The 26,491-nt window shown below is 41.3% G+C and overlaps 1 protein-coding gene across 1 annotated transcript in view; it reads left to right on the forward strand.

Annotated features, from left to right (window-relative positions):
• The first annotated feature begins 6,615 nt into the window (after positions 1–6,615).
• The window catches only part of LOC111223029 (otogelin-like), a 50,255-nt gene continuing 30,379 nt past the window's right edge, over positions 6,616–26,491 (forward strand). Inside the window, exons 1-20 of the mRNA XM_022746999.1 lie at positions 6,616–6,739; positions 8,695–8,796; positions 9,561–9,718; positions 10,942–11,063; positions 11,274–11,482; positions 12,209–12,339; positions 12,707–12,813; positions 13,364–13,396; positions 13,736–13,845; positions 15,471–15,596; positions 15,766–15,874; positions 16,312–16,358; positions 17,345–17,490; positions 18,822–18,954; positions 20,537–20,714; positions 21,964–22,088; positions 22,709–22,921; positions 23,763–23,928; positions 25,455–25,498; positions 25,631–25,796. Coding sequence (XP_022602720.1) covers positions 6,616–6,739; positions 8,695–8,796; positions 9,561–9,718; positions 10,942–11,063; positions 11,274–11,482; positions 12,209–12,339; positions 12,707–12,813; positions 13,364–13,396; positions 13,736–13,845; positions 15,471–15,596; positions 15,766–15,874; positions 16,312–16,358; positions 17,345–17,490; positions 18,822–18,954; positions 20,537–20,714; positions 21,964–22,088; positions 22,709–22,921; positions 23,763–23,928; positions 25,455–25,498; positions 25,631–25,796 — 2,549 coding nt within the window. The remainder of the gene's footprint in view (positions 6,740–8,694; positions 8,797–9,560; positions 9,719–10,941; positions 11,064–11,273; positions 11,483–12,208; positions 12,340–12,706; positions 12,814–13,363; positions 13,397–13,735; positions 13,846–15,470; positions 15,597–15,765; positions 15,875–16,311; positions 16,359–17,344; positions 17,491–18,821; positions 18,955–20,536; positions 20,715–21,963; positions 22,089–22,708; positions 22,922–23,762; positions 23,929–25,454; positions 25,499–25,630; positions 25,797–26,491) is intronic.

The raw sequence follows: 26,491 nt of genomic DNA on the forward strand, positions 1-26,491 counted from the left end.
CCCTTTTTGTGTTCAGTGTGTCTTTTTCCTTGGGCTGAGACTTTAGGAGCAGATTTAGCTTTTTTGCACAAGTAGAGAAGAACCCTTTCACCCAGCTGCCAGTTTATTAGGAACACCAGACAGTCCCGAAATAAATCGTCCTTCATGGAGGTTAATATATTCAGTTTTTGATGAAATGGTTTCAGAGACGACAAAATAACAGAAACACCTGCCAGTATGAGACAAAGCAGTTCAGCAGCAGAACAGACATTCATGTCTCCTGCTAATAAAAATAATATAATAATAAAAATAAGTTAAAGAATTACAAGTAGATAAATAAGTAACAATATATAAAATAGGGTTAGTTAAACAAAACTGCAATATCATGTCTCTATGAGGACATGAGGCAGGTTTTCCTTGCTGTAATCAGGTGATGTGGGACAAAATCCACAGTCCTCGTTTTGTGCAGAAATTAATTCTCGAGTTGATCTGAAGCGACTCTAAGGATTCAGCAGAGTCCAAATTAGACAATGGAAGTGGTTGTCTTCTGGAGTTACAGTCCTTTTAGTGTAAAATGTTTAGCTGCAGAGGAGGTACAGTAACAGACTGCTGAAGCCATATATTAATAGGACTTTTGTCTGCAGTCACTTACATTGGAAGCGCTTCAGGGAGGGATCTTTTAATGTCCAGAGTGAACGGGAAGAATGATTTGATTTAATGTTCAAATGATCACCTGACTATTGTTTTACGACGGACCTGTCAGTCGTTCCTGCTGCAGCAGAAACACTTAAATCTAAAGAAGACAATCAGTCATTTCATGGGAGCTTTAATGAGCAGTCTGCAGGGCACAAAGCAGGCGCCAGGTTTCCAGTACCGTGTGTGTGTGTGTGTGTGTGTGTGTGTGTGTGTGTGTGTGTGTGTGTGTGTGTGTGTGTGTGTGTGTGTGTGTGTGTGTGTGTGTGTGTGTGTGTTGTACGCCTCAGAAAGATGCTTTCACGTCCGTTCAGACAGGGACCTGGAGGAGTGGTGGGTGTATGTGAAATCAAGACACTGTAAAGAAATCACATATCACTTTTTTCTTTTTTTTTTTTATGGTTCCTCCTTAAACTCCTAAAACTTCCCTCCGTTCTTCCCCCTCCCTCTCTCCTCCCATGGTCCTGTTTCCATTTATGAAAGCTGACACCTCCTGGCTGGGCCACACAAAGCCTGTTGGGGTCTCTGAGGGGCTCAGTCAGTCAAAGGCCTTTTTACCCAGACAGCAGACAGACAGACAGACACAGGAAGTGTTTCTTCTGCTCAACTTCTGCCAGACTTTCACATGCAAATACAAGTCTGTGCAGCCGGTGACTCTGGGGTCACCTCAGAAATAGTGAAGGTTCTGCTCCTGAGTTTTGTGTATCCTGTGTCGTATTAGAGGGTTATGTGTTCGGGTTCAGGTCGGGTCGTCACGGCCTGAGCAGCAACCAGAGGAGAGGACATGTAAAGGAAAAGGAAACCATAGAAAGGGTTTCACTTTGGAACAACACAGTCTGGAAAATATAATGATAACTGAGCAAGACTAAAATTCCACTAACGGCCCCCAGAAATTACATTGCTCATCACCTCAACATGCATATGTTGGTGTGATGAGCAATAAAGTGCGTTTTCGCCTGCAGGTGACTTTCTCGTCTTAATTTATATCTGCCAATTAATTTTGCACCGCTCATTTAATTTTCTATTTCCAATTCAGTCCATAAATTGAATTACTAATAAAATGATGAGAGAACAGCAAGTAAGAAATACTCAACTCCTTCAGAATAAAAAAAAAAGTTGCATTTCAAATCTTCCTAAAGTAAAAGTACAGAAGCAGCATCAGCTGAAAGTGCTTTAAAAAGAGTTAAAAAGAGTTCTGTAGAATGGCTCATTTTATAGTGTTATACAATAATTACATAAAGAAATAACGAGGTAGTTTTCTCTATTTTACATACATTTGTACTTTTCTTTAAAACCTTATTTTCTTAAAACAAGTGAAAAAAAAAGAAGTATACTAATATTAGCACTAGAAGTATTTCACCTTGTTTTTAACTCAAACAAACCTATTTCTAATTCACTGACTAAATCCATTTGTTTCAAGTATTTTTCTGAAATCATTATTTCTTAATTCTTACACGTCTTGTATCAAGATACAGACTGAAAATGAGTTGAAATACTGATTGATCCTCTCGCATGTTTTCAGAAAACATTTGTAAAATGACGATCTGTTTGATAGTGGAGTAAAAATGACAATATTTGCCAGTAAAATGTTGTGAAGTAGAAGCATAAGGAAGGAAGTAAATCACAGTACCTTCATTTTCATTTGGTGTGATCATTTTCTTTCCCTCCAGTCTGTTGCGATGCAGCACCACTGACTGTAAACCACACGAGGGCGCTGTTCTCATTGCTCCTGTCAGACTCGAGCTCTAGGGCTTAATAAAAGTTTGATTGATGATTTAAATTGTTTTGTTTATTAAAACTTATTTGATTAAACTTTGGATTTTTATTAATCAAACTTAATCTGCAAAGAGACGTGGTTTTAGTGTCATGTCTCTGTTTTCTGATCATGGCTGGACTCAGTAGATCAGATCATCAGTGTAACCTCCGCAGCAGATCACCTGCGTGTTTGCGTGTGTACGGCCCCGCCCACTTGCGCATATTTTATGTTAATGAGCAGGTGCAGCGGTTCTTGAGGCGCGCACCGGGCCGCCTCGGGGATGAGCCGGATGGAGCAGCGCAGGGAGCAGCGGGAGTCCAGCCGGAGGGTTTTCACCAGGTGATGCTGTCCAAACCCGACTGACTGCGGCGGATCCGCGAAAGACGAATGGATCCCTATTTAAGACGTGGCTGGAAAAGGCTGTTTCACTTATTATCTTTGTATTTTATCCTAATTTATCAAGGTGAGTCACCTGCGAGGGGAAACACACAAACGCGACTCTGATCTGCTGTTGATACCGCGGGAAAATCAAGTGATTTCCACGTGAAAGTGGAAAATACTTGAGCACTCTTTATTTTATTTTTTATTTTCTACTATTTATTTATTTTCTGTGATTCCAGCTCATCTTTCCAGGGGTGTTGAGAGAGTGAACGTTTCTAACTGGGATCAATTTAATAAGTGAGTTATTTTTTATTTTTTATTTTTTTTAAATGTTTAGCAATATATTATTTAAATTATTTTATCGTAATATTTAATGTTTTAGTTTGATGTTATTTACATTTTGTTATCTACAGTCCAGTGCAAAAGTTTTAGTCACTAAAAGTAACATAAAGACACTTTCAAAAATAATGTCAAATCGTTTTTATTTATCAGTAAACAAAAAAGCTAAATCAGATCAGGACTTGCTTTGACCCCTCTTTGGCTTTAAACCAGCACCAGTTCTCCTCGGTACAGTTCTTCAGGTGCTTGGCAGGCAGGTTGTTCCAGCATCTTGGTGAACCTGCCACAGTGTTTATGTGGATTTAGTCTCAGTGTCTTCTGTCCCAGACTGACTCCATGATGTTGAGATCAGGACTCAGTGCGGGTCAGACCTTCTGCTGCAGGACTCCTTGCTCTTCTTGTCTCTGAAGATAGTTCTTTAATTTTTAGACCAATCAGACGCCTCCCTGATGTTTCTGAGTGATGGATAAGAAAGTGACTAAAACTTTTGCACAGTATAGTATATGAATTTTCTGGTATTAGTCATATGTGTTTTATTCCCATAGGATGTAATTATAATAAAATTTAAATTATAATAACAACATTATCCAAAGCATGTCATTGTTTCAACAAGGGCTGAAATGAGAGTGATGAGGGTGGGGGTGAGTGATGTTTTAAGCAAAAATTGTCTAAAATTAACTGGATTTCGCTTCTGAAATATTTTCAGATTTTTATAGGAGTTCTGGTACAAAACAAGCAACTTGTATATATGAACTTGGCGTTGGGAAAATGCGAGGAACATCTGTCACTAATTTCTGACACATCAGTTAATTAATTGGCAGATTAATTAAGAATTAAAATAATTGTCATTTGCGGCCCTAGTTGTAACTTTGATTTAGTTCAGCTTATTGCCAGTAGCATTTAGTGGAGAGGACGGTGGTTGTTTTGTTGGTTGGTAGCTTTTTTAATATGTTTTTATTTTGGTTGTTTGGTGGTTTGGTTGGTTCCTGGTTTGTGGTGGGTTTGTGGTGTCCGAGGGGGGGAAGCTGCAGCAGGAACAAACCTCTCCTTGTTCTCTCTGTCCCAGCAGCGGGAGCAGCAGGATAAAGCAGCAGAAATGGGACACCGCTTCCCAGGGAGGGCAGGTAGGCAGCCGCATTGATCACTGATGCTGATGGAGCTGCTTCAGGCGGCAAACACACAGCCACAGATCACCAAAAAAATCTGCAGCACTCACACCAAAACACAGGAAAATAACTAACCATCACATGAAGAGCTTTTATTCCACTAGTTTAGACCCAGTGTTCCCAGTTTAAACTTCCAGTATTTTCATTATTTGCTTATAGATGTAGATTCACAGACAATGCATGAATAGAAGCAGATGTATACTAAAATATATTTATATTTTAAATAAACATAAGGATGTGAACATTATATAAATGCTCTTATGTGGGATAGTGTAGTTACAGGTGAAGGGTTTAAACATGGTTTCAAAAATTTTCATGTTTGTTGTCTTATACACTTGTCTCATACACACCTTATTATGTTATGGTTTTATTTTTATGGTAAAGATTCACACTGGTTGAGTCCAAACATCTTAAATCTGTCGAGTGTCTTCGCAATATGTGGATTTCTATACAAAAAAATACAAATTTCCCATGAGACCTGGCTGAAACTGTGCCTGGATGACACATAAAGATATACAAACTGAAAACATACATTGTTCCGTACTTCAGCATGTAAAAGTAAAAATCTGTCCACAGCGATGTTTTTTTTTTCCCCTCGGAAACAGACATGTGAAGGAGTCCCAGCAGGGATATACAGTGGCTGCTCTGTTGTCTCACTCTTCCTCTATCAGAGCCCCCATCAGCCTGAATGTGGTCCCTCCTTTTGTCTGGCTTTCCTTTGGCTCAGAGAGGCGTGAGAATCCGGTCCAAACTATGGTGGCTGGTAAAGGAACAAAGCAATTAGTAGCACAGGTCACAGGTCACAGGTATGGAGAGCAGATCTATCTCATGTCAGATCTTTGACATAACGCACGATGGCTCGCTCATGATTCACTCAGTGCATCGTGACATCTGGGGCGACACTGCTGTGTTCGTGTTTGAGCAGCACTATTTCAATACCTCTACTGATACTGATCAGTGATTAATAATTCATAGTTACACACCCCTCATATCCCCCCTACCCTCACCTTTGCCATCTGCTTTGTCCCCACTCTTTGAGATGAAAGCCTCGGTTTGAGAGCTCCAAATCCAGGAAGCTCAAAGTGTAGAAACAACGCACTAATGCCAGTGTTTTTTACCCAAAGATGCTGTTACTCTTTATTTTCCTTTTCAATATCTGAGCGTCAAGATCTTCCACCTTTCAAAAACGTTAAATTTCTGCAGCTCCACATTCTAAACTGTAAAACCTGGCAATTAAAACAGATTTATCTGCAGGAAGAATTCACATTTTAGTTTAGCAAACTACTCGACCCTCGCTACACATCTCATACAACAAAGATCATCCAGAAAGGGGAAAACACACGGGAGGTGGAGGTGGGTGGGGTTGTCGACCTGGATGGGAAAGCTGTGCTGGAAGTCACAGAGGAGTCATTAATGAAGGTTGGATGACAGGTCTTTTCTCTCCAGCCTTCTTTTCCCAGCGCTGCCTCAGTTCCATCCTCACCGGTCGGGACTCTGGTTTGGCAACAACCTGCGTAATTCTGGGAGGAATTTTTTCCCCAACAAAACACAGAATTGTGAAAGTTTTGGGTGTCCTACATTTTAATCAAATCTTTATTAATCTGTCACCCGAGAGCTGAGCTTGTTTTTCAGATTTGCTTGATATTGTATTAATCTCATGGGATTAATTAAAAGAATCAGACGGCGTTACAAGGACTTAATTCTGCTTTGCTGAAATTGACTCAACCCAATAAAAAAATAATCTGATTTAAGATATTTGGTTGGAAGAAGCTCTGAAACATTGCTAGGCAGTATCAGGTTTTGGCTGTATGACTGAATGGTTGCAACTGTTGCATGAAATACGTGTTGACACAGTTTCTTTCCTTGAAGGACCTCCAGACAGCAGCTGCTGCGTTAGAAACCAACACATCTTCCTCCAGTCTTTCACTGGTCAGCCCGGCCGCCGTGTCCAATCTGACGTCCAACCTGACGACCCCCAGCACAGAGAGGACACCGACCCCCCCATGGACCCTCAGCTCGGACCAATCATCTGCAACCACAGCACCGTTTAGTCAAACACCATCAAGAACAATATCATCCAGCCGAGCACCAGGCAACACAACACCATCAACCCACATACAAACCAAACCAGCACCATCCAGCCAGTCACCAACAACCACAGCACCAGTCAGGCAAACACCAGGCAGCACAACACCATCCATTCAATCTCCAACAAAGATAGGAGTCTCTAGCCAATCACCAACCACCACAGTATCAACCAGCCAGTCACCAAGCAGAACAACACCACCCAGCCAATCACCAATGACCACAGCACCAGCCACCACAGTGTCAGCCAGCCAATCGCCAGCCACCACAGTGTCAGCCAGCCAATCACCAGCCACCACAGTGCTAGCCAGCCAATCACCAACAAGCACAGCACCAGCCAGTCAGTCACCAGTTGGCAATGCACCACCTAAGACCTTATCTGACCATTCAGCAGGAAGTAGTACAAAACCTAGCCAATCATCATCGAGCCAAACACCACTGAGCCAATCAACAACTGGTTCAAAAACTTCAAAGCAGTCATCACTCACCTCAACGTCCCCTAATCACTCACCAACCACTTTATTACCAGCTAATCAATCCACAACCAGCTCAAAAACACCACACCACGTATCATACGGCTTAACGTCTCATAACCAATCACTGTCAAATGCAACACCATCTGACCAATCCCCAACCAGCTCAGAATCATCAAAGCAATCATCACCTGGTTCAGCGTCACCAGTCAGTGGAGTCTTTTCACCGGATGAGCGTCCGGTCAATATTTCACTGCTCACCAGGCAGGCGAAGGAAGCCCTGAGGTCGTCGTTTCGTAGGCTTTCAGGTGGGTTTATACGGTTGATATGGGTGTTGGTGTTGGTGGTGGTGATGGTGTTTTGAGGCTACCATTGGGGGATGTTTGAACATTTTTAAATCCTACACATAGTGGCATTGAAGGAAGAGTTTGACATTGTGGTAAATATGCGTATTCATGTTCTTGCTGAGAGTTAGATGGACAGATAGATACCACTCTCATGTCTAGGGAGCTATTAGATTAGCTTAATTTAAAGGTGTGGCTCTTGTGACAACCTGTCATCACAAGAACCAGGCGAAACAACAAAGGTAAAAAAAAATATGCCTACCAACACATCTAATGCTCATTAACACATTGTATTTCTTTAATCTGTACATCAACACCCCTTCCCCTCGATTCCAGTCTGTACATTAAGATAAGCTAATAGCTCAATAGCTCCATAGTTAATAGACACAAGATTGGTGTCAATCTTCCCATCTAACTCTCCACAAGAAAGCCAATAGGTGTACTCCCCAAAATATTGAACTATTCTTTTGAGAGAATAGTTATGAGAAAATTGTTTTATTGTTAGTGAACATTAATTGTATGCAGAATCATACAATTCTACTTTGATAATTGGGCTGCACTAAGCACCAGTGAATGAATGAGCTCTCACCACCTGTTTCACCTGCTTTCACAAACCTGACGTAACGGTGTGCTGGATTTCTATGCGAAGAAGCCTGAATAAATCTTACCACGATACCGTTTGTGAATGAAGCAGCAGAAAGTTGTCTAATGTGGCTTTAAACTGAGCAACAAGTGAGCCCTCTGTTTTACTCCCCCATTACTGAGTGAACAGAAGGAAAATAGCTTTTATCTGATTCATCGATACCACCCCTCCCCCCACCCTCCACCACAAACCTCTTTATCATACCTGTGTTTAAGTGGGACGTGGCTGACTGGGCAGACAAGCTGTAAGCCCACCGAGCAGATGGTGTTACAGCAGGATGAGGAGCCATCGTTTGGTGTCTGGTGGTGCGTTCAGTGACCGGAACATTTGTTGGGGCTCCACAGTGCTGATAGGTGGGGGGCGGGGCAGACAGGTGGTGACTTCTGTTTAAAGTTGTGACCTGCAAATTCTCAAAGTCAGTCGTGTGTTACAGTGGTTCTTCGCATCCCAGGACAAAATAATAACATTTAATCAATTTATGTTACACTGCCTTTTTGGGGCCCCTGGGGGTCTGGAGCTCCTGGACATTTGCCCACTGTGTCCGGTTGGTAATCCAGCCGTGATGACCACAGATTTTATGGGACATGAAAGAAACATACAGTATTTCTTCTCCTTTGTTTTAACCTGTGAAGTACCAAATGATCACAAACCAGAAACCCGGCACTCTCTCAATCATTTCCACTTGCTTATTTGAGTCTTATTCATGTTTCAATAAGGTAAGATTCAGGTGCTGAACTCTGAATGATGAAATGATGAAACAACCTGAAAAGGGAAAATTATTCCTTGGTCGCTGATGAGCAGCAGTGTAATCGCGTGTTTGCTTGTCTTCTCTCAGCAGAACCATGTGTGCTTCCCTGCCTGAACGGAGGACAGTGTGTTCAGTCGGAGTCATGTGACTGCAGCTTGTACCAGGCCACCGGACACAGATGTCAGACAGGTAAACCACACACCTGCTGTTCTTCTTCTTCTTCTTCTTCTTCTTCTTCTTCTTCCAGCCCATTTCACTCACTCGTTGAAATAAACAATCATCATCATCCATTATAACGTTATATATATATACATAACAGCGCAAACTACAGTTATTTTTACAAAATGAAATTAAAGCTACAGCTGAGTGAACATTTTCATTGAACTAGATGAAAAAGTCTTTGTAGTTCATTGTTTTGTGTCATGCTGCAATTATCTGCAATGTTTGGCTTTAAGGGGAAAGGCACTTATTTTGGCCAAATATGAGTTTTTCAGAAGTAAGATTATTCAGTTTGTACAAAGGAATCTGTGCTTTTCGTCCCCTAAAAATTCAAAAACATAAAATGTCAGGTTAACACATCAAGTGTCATTCTTATTAACAAGTGACTTGGTCTATCATATCAAGTTCTAAAATCTTGTGTTTTAAAAACAGGCCAGATATAATTTCATCTAATTACACGAGGACGACTTCAAATGAACGATCATGCTGGTCAGCAACTTAAACAAGTTTTGACTAAAAGTGATAAATGGAGCATTAAACGAATTGTTTAACATTCTGAGAAGATGGATAATAATCTCGTGAATTATTGAGGAAGCTGGGGTCAGAGCAAGATGAGTCAAAGGCTGAACAGGAACCTAAGTGATCTGATTAAGATACTCTATATGTTTTGCTGTGGCAGTTCTCTTGTCTGAAGTAAATGCATGTTTTGATAATCATCTTTTTCTCTCGCCCAGTCCCAAATCCCGGCTTCGATAGGGAGATGACATGCCGGACGTGGGGTCAGTACAACTTTGAGACCTTTGACGGCCTTTATTACTACTTCCCCGGTCGATGCACGTACACTCTGCTGAGGGACTGCGAGGAAACCGCACAGGCCAGCATCGTCGTCCAGGTCAGTTCAGACCCGCCTGCACCAGGACGAAGTAAATCCTCCCGACTAGAAGCTGCCCAGAAGGTTTCGCTTCGACGCTTACAGTCGAGGAAAGTTTGGACTCCTGCTCTAAAGCGCACTTTCCTTTCTGACTTCAGTCTCAGCCTGAGGAAAAGATTTACCCTGAAGATTAGTGAAAGCTATCTGGTTATTAGAGTCAATTACCATTAAATACTGCAATTACCCACTATGCCTTGAAAGCATCTGCAACAGACTGGGACTTTGTTCCCCCGAAAAGGCAGCAGATACTGTAGCGGTGTATGGGAAAACCAAACCAAACAGGGAACATGAAAAGAACCATATGCATTATGATTACTGATAGTACATTAATACCAGTATTAATAACAATGAGCATTTCAGGAGCAAAAAGTAAATATAAAACCGCACTGATACAAATCTAACAACCTGAACATGTTGGAGGGGAGTGATTTGACATTTTCTTTTTTAGTAGTTAAAGCCACACTTTACTCAGGAATGCCTTAAGATCGCAAAATGGTGTGTGTGTGTGTGTGTGTGTGTGTGTGTGTGTGTGTGTGTGTGTGTGTTTTAGGGTCAAGTTTCAGCATTTAAACCAGTATTTTAGGAAGAGCTGGGGCTGAAACTGCTGTCTCTGCTTCTTTTTTGCTTCAGCTGTGCAGTAGCTGCTACAATATTTGCTGAACTACAGCACCTGCTGTTCACAGAAAACAAAACAAAAAAAAAAACTCTCTCTCAACGAGTTAAAGAAGAAAAATTCAGGCAACAAAAAGAACTTTTGAGTTTTCAAAGGAGAAGGCATAATGTCAAAATGCATTTTTTAAATTGTTTTTGGAAACAATGGAGGTCCATGGCTCAGAGGAATAAGGGGTGTGTAGTTGAGGCCATGGTCCGACCCACGAGAACTGATCGACTCATGTAATAATATGGTAATAACGACAGAGTACCCATAAGTTAGAATGGTAACATACTGACGGACGTCCCATTACTAGATGGCCTCCAGTTGGTTTTAGCCTTTTCATGGAACTTGCTGAGGATAAGAAAGACATAGAAAGAAAGAATGGGGCTATCCTATAAAAACACTGGGTAACACTTTATTATATTGTTGTATAAATTATTTCCAAACTAGAGACTAGTTTCCAACACAAACAGTTTATTTTGCTTCCTAATGGATGGACAACTGTCATGTTGCATCTTGCTGTTTGCAGGTCCACAATGATCCAGGCTGCGGCTCTGCTCCTTACACCTGCCAACGATCAGTCAGCCTCTTCCTGCCATGGGAGGGCGAGGTCCGGCTGCACGCCACCAACGTAACCTTCAAAGGTCAAAGGTCAGCAGTGTAACACAAGACACAAAAAAAACATCTTTGTATAAAAAAGTATTTTATTTGCACGTTCTCATCTTTCAGAATTACTCATCTCAGGATTCATTATTTATTTCAGCCGATCTGCTTGATGTGTTTTATTAGACGTGTTTGCAATATGCTCTAAAAGTTGGCGGCGTCTGTTCTCACTGTGGACTCACTGTCTCTGTCTTTTAGTTTGGAGCTGCCTCATCACATCCACGACCTGCAGCTGGAGCAGATCTCGCAGTATGTTCTGGTGACGCAGCAGCACGGCTTCACGCTGGCCTGGGAAGGACGCAGCGGCTCCGTCTACATCAAACTCAGCCCAGAGTTTGTGGGCAGAACCTGCGGCCTGTGCGGTAACTTCAACGCAGACGTCCAGGACGACCTGAGGACGAGCTACGGTACGATCATTTTGTCTATGACATGATAGTCCAGTAATGAAGCAGTGATTTGGAGCCTGGAGGTCAGAGTTAAAATGAATTTAAAGAGTGAGAAATGAAAGTGAAAGCCTGTAGTGAGAACCTGCTTCATGCTGAAATCATTTAAATGCAGCGAGAGTCCCTGCAAGTCACTTAATCAAGTTATCACTCGTTAAATCTGACCGTGGGGCGTGAGACCTGAATCTAGCTGGATCAGATTATAATCAGTCAGCACTTAACCACAAACAAATCCAGACAGATTGTAATCAGATCAATCCAACCATGTGAGGATGTGTTCAGTGATGCATCCAAGTATAGTAGGTACAATGACAGAAATAAACTTTAGTATTTAGATTGAACCAAGAAGCAGAACAAATAGGCCTCAGTGGTAGTTTCTATTCATTTACTTTATTTCTGATCACTTTTCAAAATATCCAAAAAATCCAAAACAGAGGACAAGCTATATCAAAAAAAGATTCTGTGCAAAGGAAGTTATTTCCTGCATCTTAAATGGCAGCCCACTCTCCGTTTTTGGCCATGAATGTGGCAGTTGACTGAGTTTTTATAAACATGCTCTGGATTGCTGTACATGACATCCTGTGAGTCTGTAACGTAAAGTAAATGCAAAATGTTCTTGACATTGTGATCCTCTCTTCATTTCTGGAGGTCAGTCCGTCTCTAATAAAAAAAACCTTCTGTCTCTCCCAGGCGTGCTGACTCATGAAATAGAAATGTTTGGGAATAGCTGGGTGGAGACGCAGCCACACCAGGCCCAATGTCCCACGGTGTCCTCTGGCTTCTCTTCACCCTGTGCTGCAGTCGATGCTCACGTCCTGCTGGTAAGGTGTCTGATAAGAACTGTCGCCTGCAAACAAACAAAAAAAAACAAAACATGCATCCTCTAAAATGAACAATAAACACACTGACAGTGGAACTTAGGTTTAATACTGGACCTGAAACTCTGAGGGCAGTTGTGTTTCAGATGACATGAGAGTAACAGTAAGTTCTTTGACGTAGGACTAATACTTAAATCTATTATAGGCTCAGTTGTAAGATCATTTTTGCAGACCATTAAAGGATAGCAGTAGCTTATTTAGGTTTTAGAAATCACATCATTTGTTGTTCATGAATTTGTGTTTATTCGTTGGAAAATGACCATGTTGAATGATGAGTGAAAAACTGTCCATGTGTGATTTGTGGCTGCAGAAAGTGGAGGAGGTGTGTGCAATGCTGCTGGATCCGCCGTTTGAGAGCTGCCATGACTTTGTCAGCCCGCTGTCCTACATGGCCAGCTGCTCCAACGACCTCTGCATGTAAGAACAACACATTCAGACCCACTTTATTAAGTGTTGGAAATTTTCTAGCTATAGTGCCTCTTAGTAGCAGTATTTAAAAATACACCAGGGCAGAAAGCAATGCATGATGCTCTGGTTTGCTGGTCTTAATTTATCATTTTATTGTACTTTAATTTCTTTATTGGTTTTATATGTCTCATTTTTATTGATCTATTATATTATTTTTTAATCACATTTTATTCCTACTTTTTAATAGTTATATTTTACACACCTTTCTAGTGATTGGTTGTTAGTCTTAATTATTTTATTTTCTTAATGGTTTTTAATTCATAGGCATCATTTATGTGTTTTTAATTTGTGTTTAATGCTTTATCTTTACACTATCCACGCAGTTTTTGTGGTTTTTAATTGATGCTTTGTGCTTCCATCTGGAATATATAAATGAAGTTTTGCTTGCTTTTTGCTTATCCTCTGGGGACCCTAAGTTCACAAAGAAGACTGTGGATTTACTTTCTGGTTTAAAAATGATACCACTCACCAGTTTCTCAGTTGTGTCTTTGTGGCTCAGGTCCATGATCCTGAAGGTGCCCTCCTTCTGTGAGTAACATTAGCCTCAGCAGCATTTTACTACGACTCAGGCTGATTTGGAAAAGAGTTTAGTTCTACTGTTTCTGTTTCTACAGTTTCAGTGACAAATTTACCTTATCAGATGATTCACTGAGAACATTACTGATACCACACTACAACAAACTCTTCAGGTATAGTTTTTCATTTAAAGCCTACATGGAATATTTATCCGTAAACCGATAATTCTCCAGTTTTTCTCAGGAGACACAGCTGGTGGGCAGTTACCTGTTTGAGCTGCACAGTCCGATCAGTTCAGCGTACCTGGCTCTGGCTCCACTCAACGAGTCCTTCTGTGTTTGTTACTCTGTTGAAGGTCGGGTCCCAACGGTGAAGTGGTATGCCAGGTGTTCAGCGAGTACGCCCGGGCCTGTGCCCACGCTGACCACCCACTGCACGACTGGAGGCAGCGCATTCCTCAGTGTGGTACGTTTCTCCAGGTGTTTTAAACTGTGTCACGGAGAGGGCCGAAAAGCTGCACGTTGGAGATGGAGTACGAATTACTTATTTCATTATTATGTATCTTGTAAAAGAATTTGAATTTTTCATATATTGTCATTACAATATCTGTATTATCTTGTAAGTAAGATCTCAGTTATTGTAATTATGAGATCTTTATATAACAGTTAGCTCCGATCAAGTATTTTGATTGGACGAGAGAGATTCCATGAGTGCTGATACAGGGTCTATCAGCACTGGGACGTTGAACTAAGTGTATCACTCCGCTCCAGAGGTGTTCTGTTAACCGTTAATTAGCGTTACATTAACGGTCGTTACCCTATTAGATTGTAACAGATTTTTGCAAATATGAATATATTCCAGTAATAACATTTTAAATTAAATATGTATGGTCCTCAGAGGAGGATGAAGGGAAGAAGCCTGGATACTAGCGCACACTTGAGGTAACGTGTAGACAAAGTAGCAAGAGTAGCAAGTAGCTACAGTAGCAACAGTCCAGTCCCAGTCCAGTTGCGGAACTATTTGTGTTGGCGTAGCCAAATAAACAGTAAAATAAGTGGAAGTGTGATATTGCTTAATTCGTGTTATTGTGAAATTCCAAGTCATTACTATAAGATACGGATGCAATGCACTTCTGTAGGTTGACGGTGTGCTAATTAAGGATTTCAGATGGCGTATTGTCTGGTTGGAATATCCAATATGGCAGAAGATACTCAATTATATTAGAAAACGAACAGAAAAACCCAGAAACACGGTAAGTTACAGAAGGTGTGGTGTGGACCAGAGGCTTGCTAAAAGGAACAGGAAATAAAGTTATTCAGTGAATATTTCACAAATTCTTACATTTTGAGTCCATTTAATGTCAATATGCAATCACATACTAAAACAATTTACATTTGTCGTAGCCTACTTAACGTAAGGTAAAGAACTGTTAGCTAACTGTTGCTAACGTCAACTCCAGCAGAGTTAATTTTCAGTAGTTAGCTTTCTAGCTATCGTATTTGTGTAAAAAAAAAAATGTCAAAATGTAATTACTTTCACTTTCTTCTTTTCAGTGGTGTCTGGAAACCCACTATAAAATTATTTTATAAACTAGTTTGTCGTAGCCTACTTAACTTAAGCTAAAGAACTGTTAGCTAACTGTTGCTAACGTCAACTCCAGCAGAGTTCATTTTCAGTAGCTAACTATAATGTTAGCTAAAGAGCCATCAGTTTCGCTAAAATTAAAACAAAAAAAATATTTAATTTCAGTACTTTCAGAGGTGTCTGAAAAACCACTAAAATTAATCTTATAGATCACATTTTTGTCTATATTTTCTAAATAAAAATGTCAAAATGGAATCATATCATTCAAATTGTTAAAATGTAAGAACAGTCCTTTGTTTCAGTTCTTCCAGTGCTGTGTGGAAACCCACTAAAATGATTTTATAAATCAGATGTTTGTACTGTCATAGCCTACTTAACATTAGCCAAAGAACCGTTAGCTGTTTCCAAAATGTAATCATATCATTTCATTTCAGTACTCAAAATCTGTCCTGTCAGTCTTTGCAGTAGAAAGTTTTTGACATGTTATGTTTCATTTTTGTGACCAGCGAAGCAGTGTCCTCTAGGCCTGCAGTACAGGGAATGCATCAGCTGCTGCCCAGAGTCCTGCAACCTGGAGCGAACATGCATCGACAGCAAGCTGGCCTGCTTGGATGGATGCTACTGTCCGGATGGTGAGTTCAGATACTATCTATTGTACTGCAAATACACCTTTTCTTTTGGTCTTTTCTTCCAAATTTAAAATAAAACATTCATTAAACCACCTTTCCTCCTGTAAATAATTTATCATTCGTTTCTCATTCTTCTGTCTCAACATCTGTCTCTGCTGTTATCCCTCCTCAGGTCTGATCTATGAGGATGGAGGCTGTGTGATGCCCTCTGACTGTCCCTGCGAGTACCATGGCATGTTTTACCCCTCTGGACAAACGCTGCAGGAGGAATGCAACAACTGGTGAGCAGCTATGCCATTATAAAAGACTGTAGATGTTATAATAAGACTGTGGATTAGAGCTGTGATTTACCCGTTCAAATACTACTCTCTTATCCCATGAAACATGTTTCACAGCGAGGAGTACTGGCTTTTTGTGCTTTGACAAATCTTGTTTTCCATAATAACCTCATCTCACCGGCTGCCTTTGGACCTTAAATGAACCCTAGATCGGCGCTTGTGAGACCTTGTGAGACCATGTTACATTACATGTCATCATCATGTATAAAAAAAAAAAAGCATACAGCATATTGTCCTGCAGACTCAACGCAGTCCTTTTAATCTTCTCAGATCTGACCACCTGGGCTCGGTGTGTCCAGTTTCTGTCAGTGATCCTGCTGATTAGCTTAGCCTTTCATGTTTCCAGAGCCACCTGTGGATGTCTCTGCTTTCTGTTTCAGTACATGCGTGGGTGGAGTGTGGAACTGCACCGACTACAGCTGCCCAGGTTTGTGCCTTCTTTCAGTGGGTGATTACAATTTTTACTATGAAATGAAACACTGTGATGTGAGGTGATTATTTTATTACAAACCGAAGATTCTCATAAAAAGTGATCTTCAAGCTTCAATGTTATATAGGGTACATGTTGACATCTCTAGTTGGGAAGCAAAAAACCAGGAAGGTTCCCACGTAGGGAATGTGAAAGGGAGAACCATCATCAGCAAAGGTCTTGGAAGGAAAATGTCAATAACCCTGTAATTTAAGGGTCCATGTTTTTCCATCTAATTTCCTAAAAATTAGCTGTTTCCAAGTAGAAAAGAAGAGGATGTTTCCTAGTAAGGAACGAGGGAAAAAAGAGGGACTAGTAAGGGAGCAAGGCAAGCAAGGAGGAGGCTTCCCAGTTAGGAACCAAAAAGGATAAAGTTCCCAAGTTATGGACCAATGAAAGAGGACGCTTTCTTTCTAGAGCGCATTGAGAGCATTGAAAGCCTCTTAATTAGGCAACAAAAAGAAGGGCATGTCCTGGGCAAGTGGAAAGTAAAGAGAGAAGCTTTCTAGATAGAAAACGAGGAAGGAGGAGGCTTCCCAGCAAGGAAACCAGAAATAAGACAGGCAGCAGGAAAAGGAACAAGAAAGAATAAAGACACTTGAATGTCGTCATGGGGTTAGAGAATGCATGTTTACAGACTTCAACTCAGGAAATCTGGCAAAAGAATCAAATGACCATCCAAATTTAGAAGCAATCATGATCGAATTTCCAGCAAATCAGTAAAAGCTTCATCAGCCGCCAGTTTTCATATCTTCAGGAGAGCAGGAAGCTTCAGAGGATGTTTAAGTCACATGCTTCATGTATGTCGTGATTATCTTCACAATTGCTGATTGCTGTTGAAGTGCTCTTGAGCAAGGCATACATCCAGTGGTTACAACACTTTGTTGTACGTTTCTTTGGCTGAATAAAGGAAATAAGTGAAAAATGTCTCATTCTCTCCGCAGGCGAGTGCTCGGTTACTGGCGATATGTATTTTCAGTCCTTTGACGGGAGGATCTACACCTTTCCTGCAACGTGTCAGTACGTCCTCGCCAAGAGTCGCAACTCAGGGAAGTTCACAGTCACCATCCAGAACGCCCCCTGTGGAGCAGTGAGTTACCTTTAATCTGCATCGTTTTTATTTTATTAAAAAAAACATCCCAAATTTGACTTTTTTTCTTTTCTTGCTTTTGACCCAAACGTCTCTCCACCTTGGAAAACTCTTGCACAACTTTTCCACTTTATCTTCCACAATCAAACTGTTCTTCTGGCTCAGCTTACAGGTGTGCAATTTGTCTGTCATGTAGATCATATCATTATTTTAGTGCTCACTAATCCCTGCTGAGTCCAGGTTGTTTTGTTTGATGAGCCACGCTGCGGCTCAGACAAATGAACGCCTCGAGGAAATGTTTCGATCAAACTTGGGCAGATAATGAACATGAAAAATGACAAAAGACAGAGTTTCTTCTCCTCTTCCCTCTCTCCAAGCCTCCAATTTCCCAGCAGCCTTTGAGCTGCTAAGCAAACCGGGGGGTGGGGGGTGGGGGGGTGGAGGGGAGGAGGCGAGATATAAGATGTCCCACTCATCAGAGCAGAGGCCTGAGACCTCTAACAGCCAACTGAACAGGATTACCTTATCTGGCCTGACTGACAGAGCTGTGGACGGCTTTGTAGTGAAGAGGGAGGTGAAGAGAGGGACAGGAGGGGTGGGGGACTTGGACAGAGAGAAGGTTATGCGAAAACAGGAGGTGAATGATGGGAAGAGTAGAAGGAGGAGGGGTGGGTGAGGTGGGTGCTAAAACCTTTCGGCTATGGGGCTCTGCCACTTATGAAAGAGACGATTCATAGTGGCAGATCGCTTACTGTCAACGACGCAGCAGAGGAATTAATTGTGCTTTTACTAAAGTGATGTACTGAAGTACTGTTTTCAAGTACTTGTATTTTGTGACACAAGTTTTAAATTAAATGAATTTATTAAAAAAACTTCAAGTAGCTACAATCAATATCTTTATATTAACAATGGATCACATGACCAGTTGTATGTGAAGGGGGAACCTCACAGTGATGAACCTGCAGAGAACTATCACCTGACTGTTCAGCTCCCCCCTTTACTGAGCTTCATAGCAACTTTCATCTCATTCAGAGTCCATCAAAGTCCATGTCCACACTACTACATTTTAGTTTTAAAACGTATTTTGCTACGTTAATACTTTTGTGTTGTGGGCTGTGATGAACTTTACACAGTCTCTTGTCTCTTTCAGTCCATAATGTGTTGGAGCAGGTGATTTGGGAGTAAAATTGTTTTTCTTTCCTACCTCTTATATTTCACTTCATTTCTTTCCCATTATTTTGCTCTTGTTGTGTGTCCTGTTGTGCGTCATAATTGCTGCTGTTTAGGAGAATGCCAGTGTGGTTTATGAAGCCATCTTGCCTCAATTGCAGAATCTGGATGGCGCCTGCATCCAATCAGTTAACCTGGTTGTTGACGAGGATCCAAGGACGGAGATAACACTGAGTCACGTTGGAGAGGTCTTCATGGCTGGGCAGTACCGCATCTCCCTGCCCTACTCTGACGGTAACCTCCTCATTTCTTATCACCTCAAAACATTGTTCACATTCAGCGCCCAGCTTCTTTCAGCCCTCTGCGGGTCATGGCAGAGGCAGATTGAGTGACAGCTGTGTTACTGAACAAAAATGTTCCCAATACTTAACTACATTGTGTTGCACAAAATGCCTTCCCTCTGAGTATTACTCCCTTTTCACGCCAGTGTTTTCATGACCGCCGCACTCTGTAGATCGAGTCAACAGCCTTTTGTATGTTTTGTGCTGAATTGTGTGAGAATGATCTGATATTTTGGTCCCTTAAGGAATAAAAACAACACATACACAACAACTTATGCTCTGTTACAAACATATTCTGACAAATAAGTTTGCATTCCTGACTCCATTTGGTCAATTAATCAGGCAATCAGTCAATCAATTAATCAGTCTGCTCATGTAGAGCCTTTCATGCACAACTCCAAAAGTGCTTATAATAAAGTCCAGATATAAAGAAAAAATAAGAAATGAAATCTCAAAGTACAAACCCTAACAGAGCCAAGACTAGTGCTGAAACACATACAAGATTACTTGATTAATTTTTCAGCAGAAATCAGTCGACAGTACTTTTGATAGTTATTTGTTTATTAATCAAGTATTAATTAAAATGCCAATCATTTACCGGTTCCAGCATCTCAAATGTGACAATTTCTTTGTTTTATATCATGGTAAATGAAACATTCCTTTGAGGTCTGGGTGTGTGTGTCTGGGGAATCTTATTGGGAATTTTTTTCTGATATTTTATGAAGTAAACAATAACTGATTAATTGACCCAATGTGAAAATAATCATTAGTTGCAGCCCTACACAAAACACAATAAAAATAGAGTGGGAAGAATCCATTTCAAATTATGTCTTAACCGGTCAGTACATACATAATATAGAGAGAAGTCATCATCCACCAGACTGTCAGCACAGTGTTCACGCCCTCTTAAAGAGCAATTTAACACCAGGGTGAAAAGCTGCATCACTGATGGGCGTGTCCAGCAGTGATGTCACAGTGTATTGCCACACTCAGGAATACACTTCTACATCACTGCAAGGTGAGAAGTGAAACCACTGGAGGTCAGCACAAGCAGGATTGTCATGAAGTGTTTAGTTAGTCTTGCTGAGCAATGCCGTGACTCACATGGTGTGAGTGTTTCTCCGAAGTTAAGGGTTTTACATGTGCTAGTCACGAACCACAGTGAAATTCTGCAGCCTCCTTTTTTAGCTCATTGTGGCTGTTTCTAAAACTAAACCACTGACCAAATAGCACAGAATATCCATATCTTTTCTGATTAGACCTATCTTTATTGAAGAATAGCAGCACCAATGAATTTCCTATAAATTAATAAATTCCTAAATTAATTAATAAATACAGCAGTAAACAGTAAAACAAACCTAGTCCTGCTGACCTTTCACCTGAGCAACCAAGGTGGTATTAATGTGCCAACAGATGTACTAATGCATCAGCAAAAAGCAAACTGGTAACTTGCAAACATGGATGTAAACAGTGTAGGCTAAACATGCTTATATTTACTTAACCTCATCTATGACCTCCTCCCACATCTCTCGCAGACACCTTCCACGTCCAGGAGCTGTCGTCCATGTTCCTGCAGGTGAGGACGGCGTTTGGCCTGCATCTGCAGTACAGCTGGAAGGAGTTCCGTCTCTACCTGCAGGCCGACGAGCTGTGGAAGGATGACACGGTGGGGCTGTGCGGCACCTTCAACGGCAACATTCAAGATGACTTCCTGTAAGTGTGTGCTGGCGGACCTTTAACCCCTCCTGCGCCCTCCCTTAACCCCGCCCCCAACGCACCAATAACGAAAAAAGAGAGCATGCTCTTGTTACAGAGGCAGAGAGGGAGGTGATGGTGAAGTGCTCTCTCGCTATCTCACTCTCTCTCTCTCTGTAATGCACACTGTTCGGGCGGCTCGGCATCAAAAGGCTCGCTCTCTGATCAGCTCTATTAGGTGGGCCAGATGAGCACCCAACTGGACACGCCACTTCAACAAGGAATTTACTGTTAGTGGAATAGGGGCTCCACTGTACCGTATCGTAATGGTCGACCATAAAGGGCGGATGTTGTCTAACAGCTGTAAATGGATATACATCACAGTTAGTGACTGAAGTGGTCGTTTGCTACTAGAAAGAAATCTGGGACTCACTTTGCCTGAAGCCGTCCAGAAAAGATACAGTCAAAATGACGACTTGCAGAATCCTTGGTTTTATATTTTGCCTTCCTCTTTGGAGCTAAGCACCGACTTCTGCTGGTTTTAAAATCATGTTTTGGTTTTACTTGCCATAAAGCTACAGTAGTTTTGTTTTAGTAGTAATAATTAAAACCAAAACAAACAGGAGATTCAGTCTGAGAGTCAGAAACAGAGGTAGTTTCTTTCCTCTTCTGTTCTTATTTCAAAGTAAAATGCATAATCTTCCAGCTTCCCTTAGAAACTTACAAAAATATGTTTGTCTTTAAATCTGTGACTGCATCTAGTTTGACAGATAACTGGAAAATATTGTACCCTAAATGAAAAGATTAGTGTTCTTAAACCCTGGAAGACACTTTGGAGCCATAGCCATGAGTCTGAACCAGCTGTTACAGTGATGTGTGGATCCAAGAAGGGAGGCTGGGGGCAACGGTGGGACTCTTTCATATTAATTACTCGTGGGACATGGGAGGGTGTAATTTAAAACATCAAGTCATCTAATTTAATCAAAATGTTTGGTTTGAAAATGGACTTTGAAAATTTCATGAGTTTGTAGTTTCCACCACTTATGAATCCACCATCTGTGAACAGGATGGTACCAAGGTTGTGTCATTTTAATAAGTTTGACTGCTTGTATTTATTCCCATGTTGACAGTTGCGGATTTGGGATTTAAAGATACTGACCAACTATTTGCTTTACACACTAAAAACACTAAGAAAAGTAGCATCTGGATGAGAAATGATACAGTAGTAACTGCAACTGCACATGTCTCTGTGCTGGTCTTCCTGCAGATCTCCATCAGGTATGATAGAAAGCACTCCTCAGCTGTTTGGAAACGCCTGGAGAGTCTCGTCAGCCTGTTCACCCAGCCTGAGCACACCTCAGCTGGACCCCTGTGACACACACCAGCAGACTGGTAAGTTCCTCCTCTTCCTTTAACTCTTTCTGTTACAGCTGCTCCTGTGTGTTTGAATGTGAGTTAACAGTAAGATATTCACAGTTTTATATTTTATGTTCAGAGTCAGTATCTATGAATATCACTCCATTAAATGTGAAATATGAAGTGACAAGAGATAAAGATTTAGATTACAAGTAAAGTGAAGCTCTTTTACTCATGCTGACCCTGAAAATGAATCAATCCAATTGCTCTAAATTTATATTTAAGCCCTCTGCCTCAAATCATGGTGTAATATTCGACCCTGAAAAAAAGGTTTTCCAATCACATTTGTGTCATTCACTGATCTGGAGAAGGTTGTTCATGCATTCATCTCATCACGTCTTGACTCCTGCAAAAAACCTGTACGTCTCTCCCAGAAGTCTCCTGATTTGATTCCTTGCACCTCACACAAAAAAAGCCTCACAACATTGGCTTCCTGTGTCTGTTAGGATTCATTTTAAAAATACTTTTAATCGTCTGTCTGCTTTGGCACCAACTCAATTTCAGAACTGCCCTCCTCTTATGACCAGTTGTGTTGCCTGAGGTTGGACAGAACTTGACTTGTAACCTGATGTTGACCTGCTTGTTTTCCCGCTCAGTGGCCTACGCCTCAGAGATGTGTGACGTACTGAACCAGGATCTGTTCTCTGCCTGCCACGAGTACCTCAGTCCGACACCTTTCCACCAGCAGTGTCGCTCAGATACCTGTAAGTGCGGGACGCCGTGCCTCTGCTCTGCCCTGGCCCACTACGCTCGACACTGCCGCAGATTCTCTGTCATCATCGACTTTCGGTCGCACATACCCGACTGTGGTGAGTACTCAGCTCATCGTACAAAGTTTGATGTTTTATCCAAGGATTCACCTGTAAGTGGCGCTGGATTTATGAATGAATTATGATGAAGGGAAATTGCAAAAGAAAATGAGAAATCTTTCTGTTATCAAAAACAAACCCAAGCTCAATGTTTATGTTCACAGTCTACTATCAGAAGGAGCTTTAACAAAATCAAGAGATCATATTTTTCACTCAGTTTGAGAATCAAATCACCTGAAATGAAAACTGGGGATGTTTTGTGGTACCAAGCTGCAGATATTTAGATGTGATGAGGCAACAAACTAATGTGAGAAACTAATGTGAACTGGCTGTCTGTCCTCAGATTCACCTGAAACCTCAGAATCCATTTACTCCATTTATTTTTTGTATTTTTGCAAATCAGCAGCACAATGATGAAGATTTTTCTTTTTTTTAATTTCTTTATTTTTGCAGCGTGGTTTCATAAGACAGAATGTACAGACATAGCTTTGGCAGTGATTCAGATAAGTTTGTGGAACAGAACAGAGGTTGTGAGTTGTTGTGGTATAGTTGTATGTGTTAGCGGGAGAGCTACGTTAATGCGTGTGAGACGTTTCTTTCTTTGATAAAATTGTTTACGTGAAAGAAATATTTTCTCCCATTTCCAATCAGTGTATCAGGAAAAGTCTCTGCACTACTATTAAACCTGATAAAGACAGTAAAGGTGATGTTTTTTTAACGGAAGAGGAGTTCAAATCACAAGTGATACTGTATTTTAAGATGACCAAACTGATCATCTTTACAGAATTACGAAGTAATATTGAAATCTGAATCTTCCCGTTGACATTATCTCTCCCCGCAGCGGTCACCTGTCCTGCCACCATGCAGTACGGCACCTGCGTGTCGTCCTGCCAGCGCCGTTGCTCCGCCCTCTCCGTCCCGCAGCACTGTGGGGAGGAGTGTGAGGAGGGCTGCGTCTGCCCTCAGGGCTCCTTCTACAACCATCGAACACACACCTGTGTGCACAGGTAAGGCTGAGGAGGCGGGGTCTCCAAGCACACAAGGAGAAAGATACAATGATTGTCACTGTAACAGATGCTCTTGTATAACATTTAAATATGTTTTACTGTATTTTGACGATAACATCCATGCCGTCATTTCAGTGTTAAGTTCAGGAGGCAGGAGGGAATCTGTGACCAGGTGTCTCTGTTGCGTCTCGGAGCAGCTCCAGCTCTGTCTGCCGCAGTGTTGTGGAAGCTTGTGAATCCTATTAAATGGTTAAGTGGCTGGAGTCACTCCTCCAAACAAATCCCCTCAAAGTGATATTTGTATCTGCTCTGAAGTTTAGGTCAGCCTTTAAGTGGAAAGCATAGTGTCTTTCCTGCAGACGTTACAGAGCCAGAGACCTCAGTAATTGTGTTCTCTCTTTCAGCCTGCTCTGCCCTAGAAGACATGCAGCTTAATTCCTCTTAAATGTCCCAGGTTTTTACATCCTAGTGCAGCGCGGTGCCTTACTTACCATGTGATAGAGTTACATCAAGGAATTCACCGTGAAACCCCCCTTTCATTCCCACTCGGACTGGGGACGACACAGATATCTGATAACCAGTGAGAAAGAATTTGTAGTACAGAGGCCGATGTGTGCCGCTGGCCTATATGTTACAAAGGCTCTCAGCCACCGCTAAACACAGTTAACCACAACATTGATGCACTGTAATATATTTATTTTATATAATAAGAATTTTGTCTAAATTGATGTTTTTCGAAGGAGGTTTGGCCGTGGTTTCGACCCTTTTTGCACTGACTTTAAAGCCTGCTTATCTGTCCTCTATCCACTTACCTGTTGCGCTCTCTGTGTTACTGTAACACGCACTCAATAATAAACAAACTGAGCAGCGTCTGGTTTACATCACCCAGAGCCTGATGTGCGAGTTTGGATGTAATATTTCTGTTGGAAATCTGGAGCTTGTGCGTATACAAGCAACAAACAATTTATATTGATAATCTCAAATAACTGGATCACTGATCTGACTTGGTCTTCTGTGTTTTTTTTGTGTGTGTGTGTGTGTTTTTTTTTCCTGGTGTGTTTTCTCAGGAGCGAGTGTCCCTGTAGTTTCCTTGGAGCAGATTACGAGGCGGGAGATGTGATCATGACGTCAGCAGGTGTTCAGTAAGATCCTCCTCCCAGCCTCTGCCTGTTTTTTTATTTACATTTTTCATCCCTTAATGTTAGTTAGTTAATAAGTAATAATTAACGAGAGTTTGCTCAAACACACTTTTAAGAAACACTTTATTTTCCATCTAATTTCCTAGAAAGGTTCATGATTATTTCCTAAAAATTATTCTGGTATTTACGTGGATATTTTCAAGAAAGGCCGACTCAGTTTGGGGCCAGTGTAAAGAAAACTTACCACAATACTGAAAAGCAGTAAAAACTAGAACTACGCTGGAATTGTCTCTGAGACATTGTTGGCTTTAATTTCATGTATTTTCATAAATCAACTTCCCATGTTGTTTCTGTATTCATGTAAGTCCTGTCTGTTTTCCCCTGCAGGCTCTGTCTGAATGGTAAACTGGTGTCTCAGACAACAGACAGTGGTAGGTCACTCATTTCAAAATGTTTTTAAAGAGAATAGATATGAATTTGTTTGTTTGTTTACTTGTAAACTTTTTTGTTTACTTGTTTTTAAGCATCTTGCTAACTCGTGATTCCTCCATCAATTCTTGCAGACAGGTTGTGTCCGGCAGGTCAGCTTTACCAGAACTGCTCAGAGGGGGAGGACGGCATCCTGCCGGGAAGGGGCGTGGCCTGTGAGCGCACCTGTGAATCCTACCTGCTCAACCTCACCTGCTCGACACACGAGCCCTGCGTGGCTGGATGTACCTGCCCTCCTGGGTGAGTGACGTCTTGTAGTTATTTTGTCAAACACTGAATAGTTGTGTATGGAAGTTCATGACTGGCTACATTACAATGGAATAATTTAATCAAACTCAAGTTTCCAGAAAATTCACATTGACAAATAATTCAGTGCACTACCAACTATATACTATCACAGCAACATACAGCCATTAATTTCTGTCATTCAACATACAATTCATTCATTACCCTCCTCAATGCTGAATGGCCTTGACGTTGTCTTTTTCAGGAGCTGACATGTTTCATATTCATTTGTTTGTGACCAGAGAGTTAGAGGCTGGAAGGTTGCTGGTTTGAATCCTCACAGCAGTTGGAAAATTGTTGTTACAGAAACTCAAAGGGTTCTAAACCTCATTAATGTGGTTCTGAAAATGCACTGAAAGCGCATGAATTTTCATTTAGTAAGAAAAGGTTAAGAAACAAGTGCGAGTTGTGTGTAGAGTGGACCAGGCTGACGGTGTCACTGAGGTCAGGAGGAGGTTGGACTGACACGAGTGAAAGACTCTCACACGAACCAGTTATAATCCTCTGACACGGGAGGATGGCACTTGGTCAGTGATCAAAAACATCCCCCTACCTGCTGATGCTGGTCACCACCACATTCGACACATTCAACAATCACATATGAGTGCACAGTTTCAGACACAGCAAACTTCAATTTAGCTCCATGTGCT

The sequence above is a fragment of the Seriola dumerili genome, unplaced genomic scaffold (assembly GCF_002260705.1).
Source record: "Seriola dumerili isolate Sdu_G_001 unplaced genomic scaffold, Sdu_1.0 BDQW01000011.1, whole genome shotgun sequence".
Classification (NCBI taxonomy): Eukaryota; Metazoa; Chordata; class Actinopteri; order Carangiformes; family Carangidae; genus Seriola; species Seriola dumerili.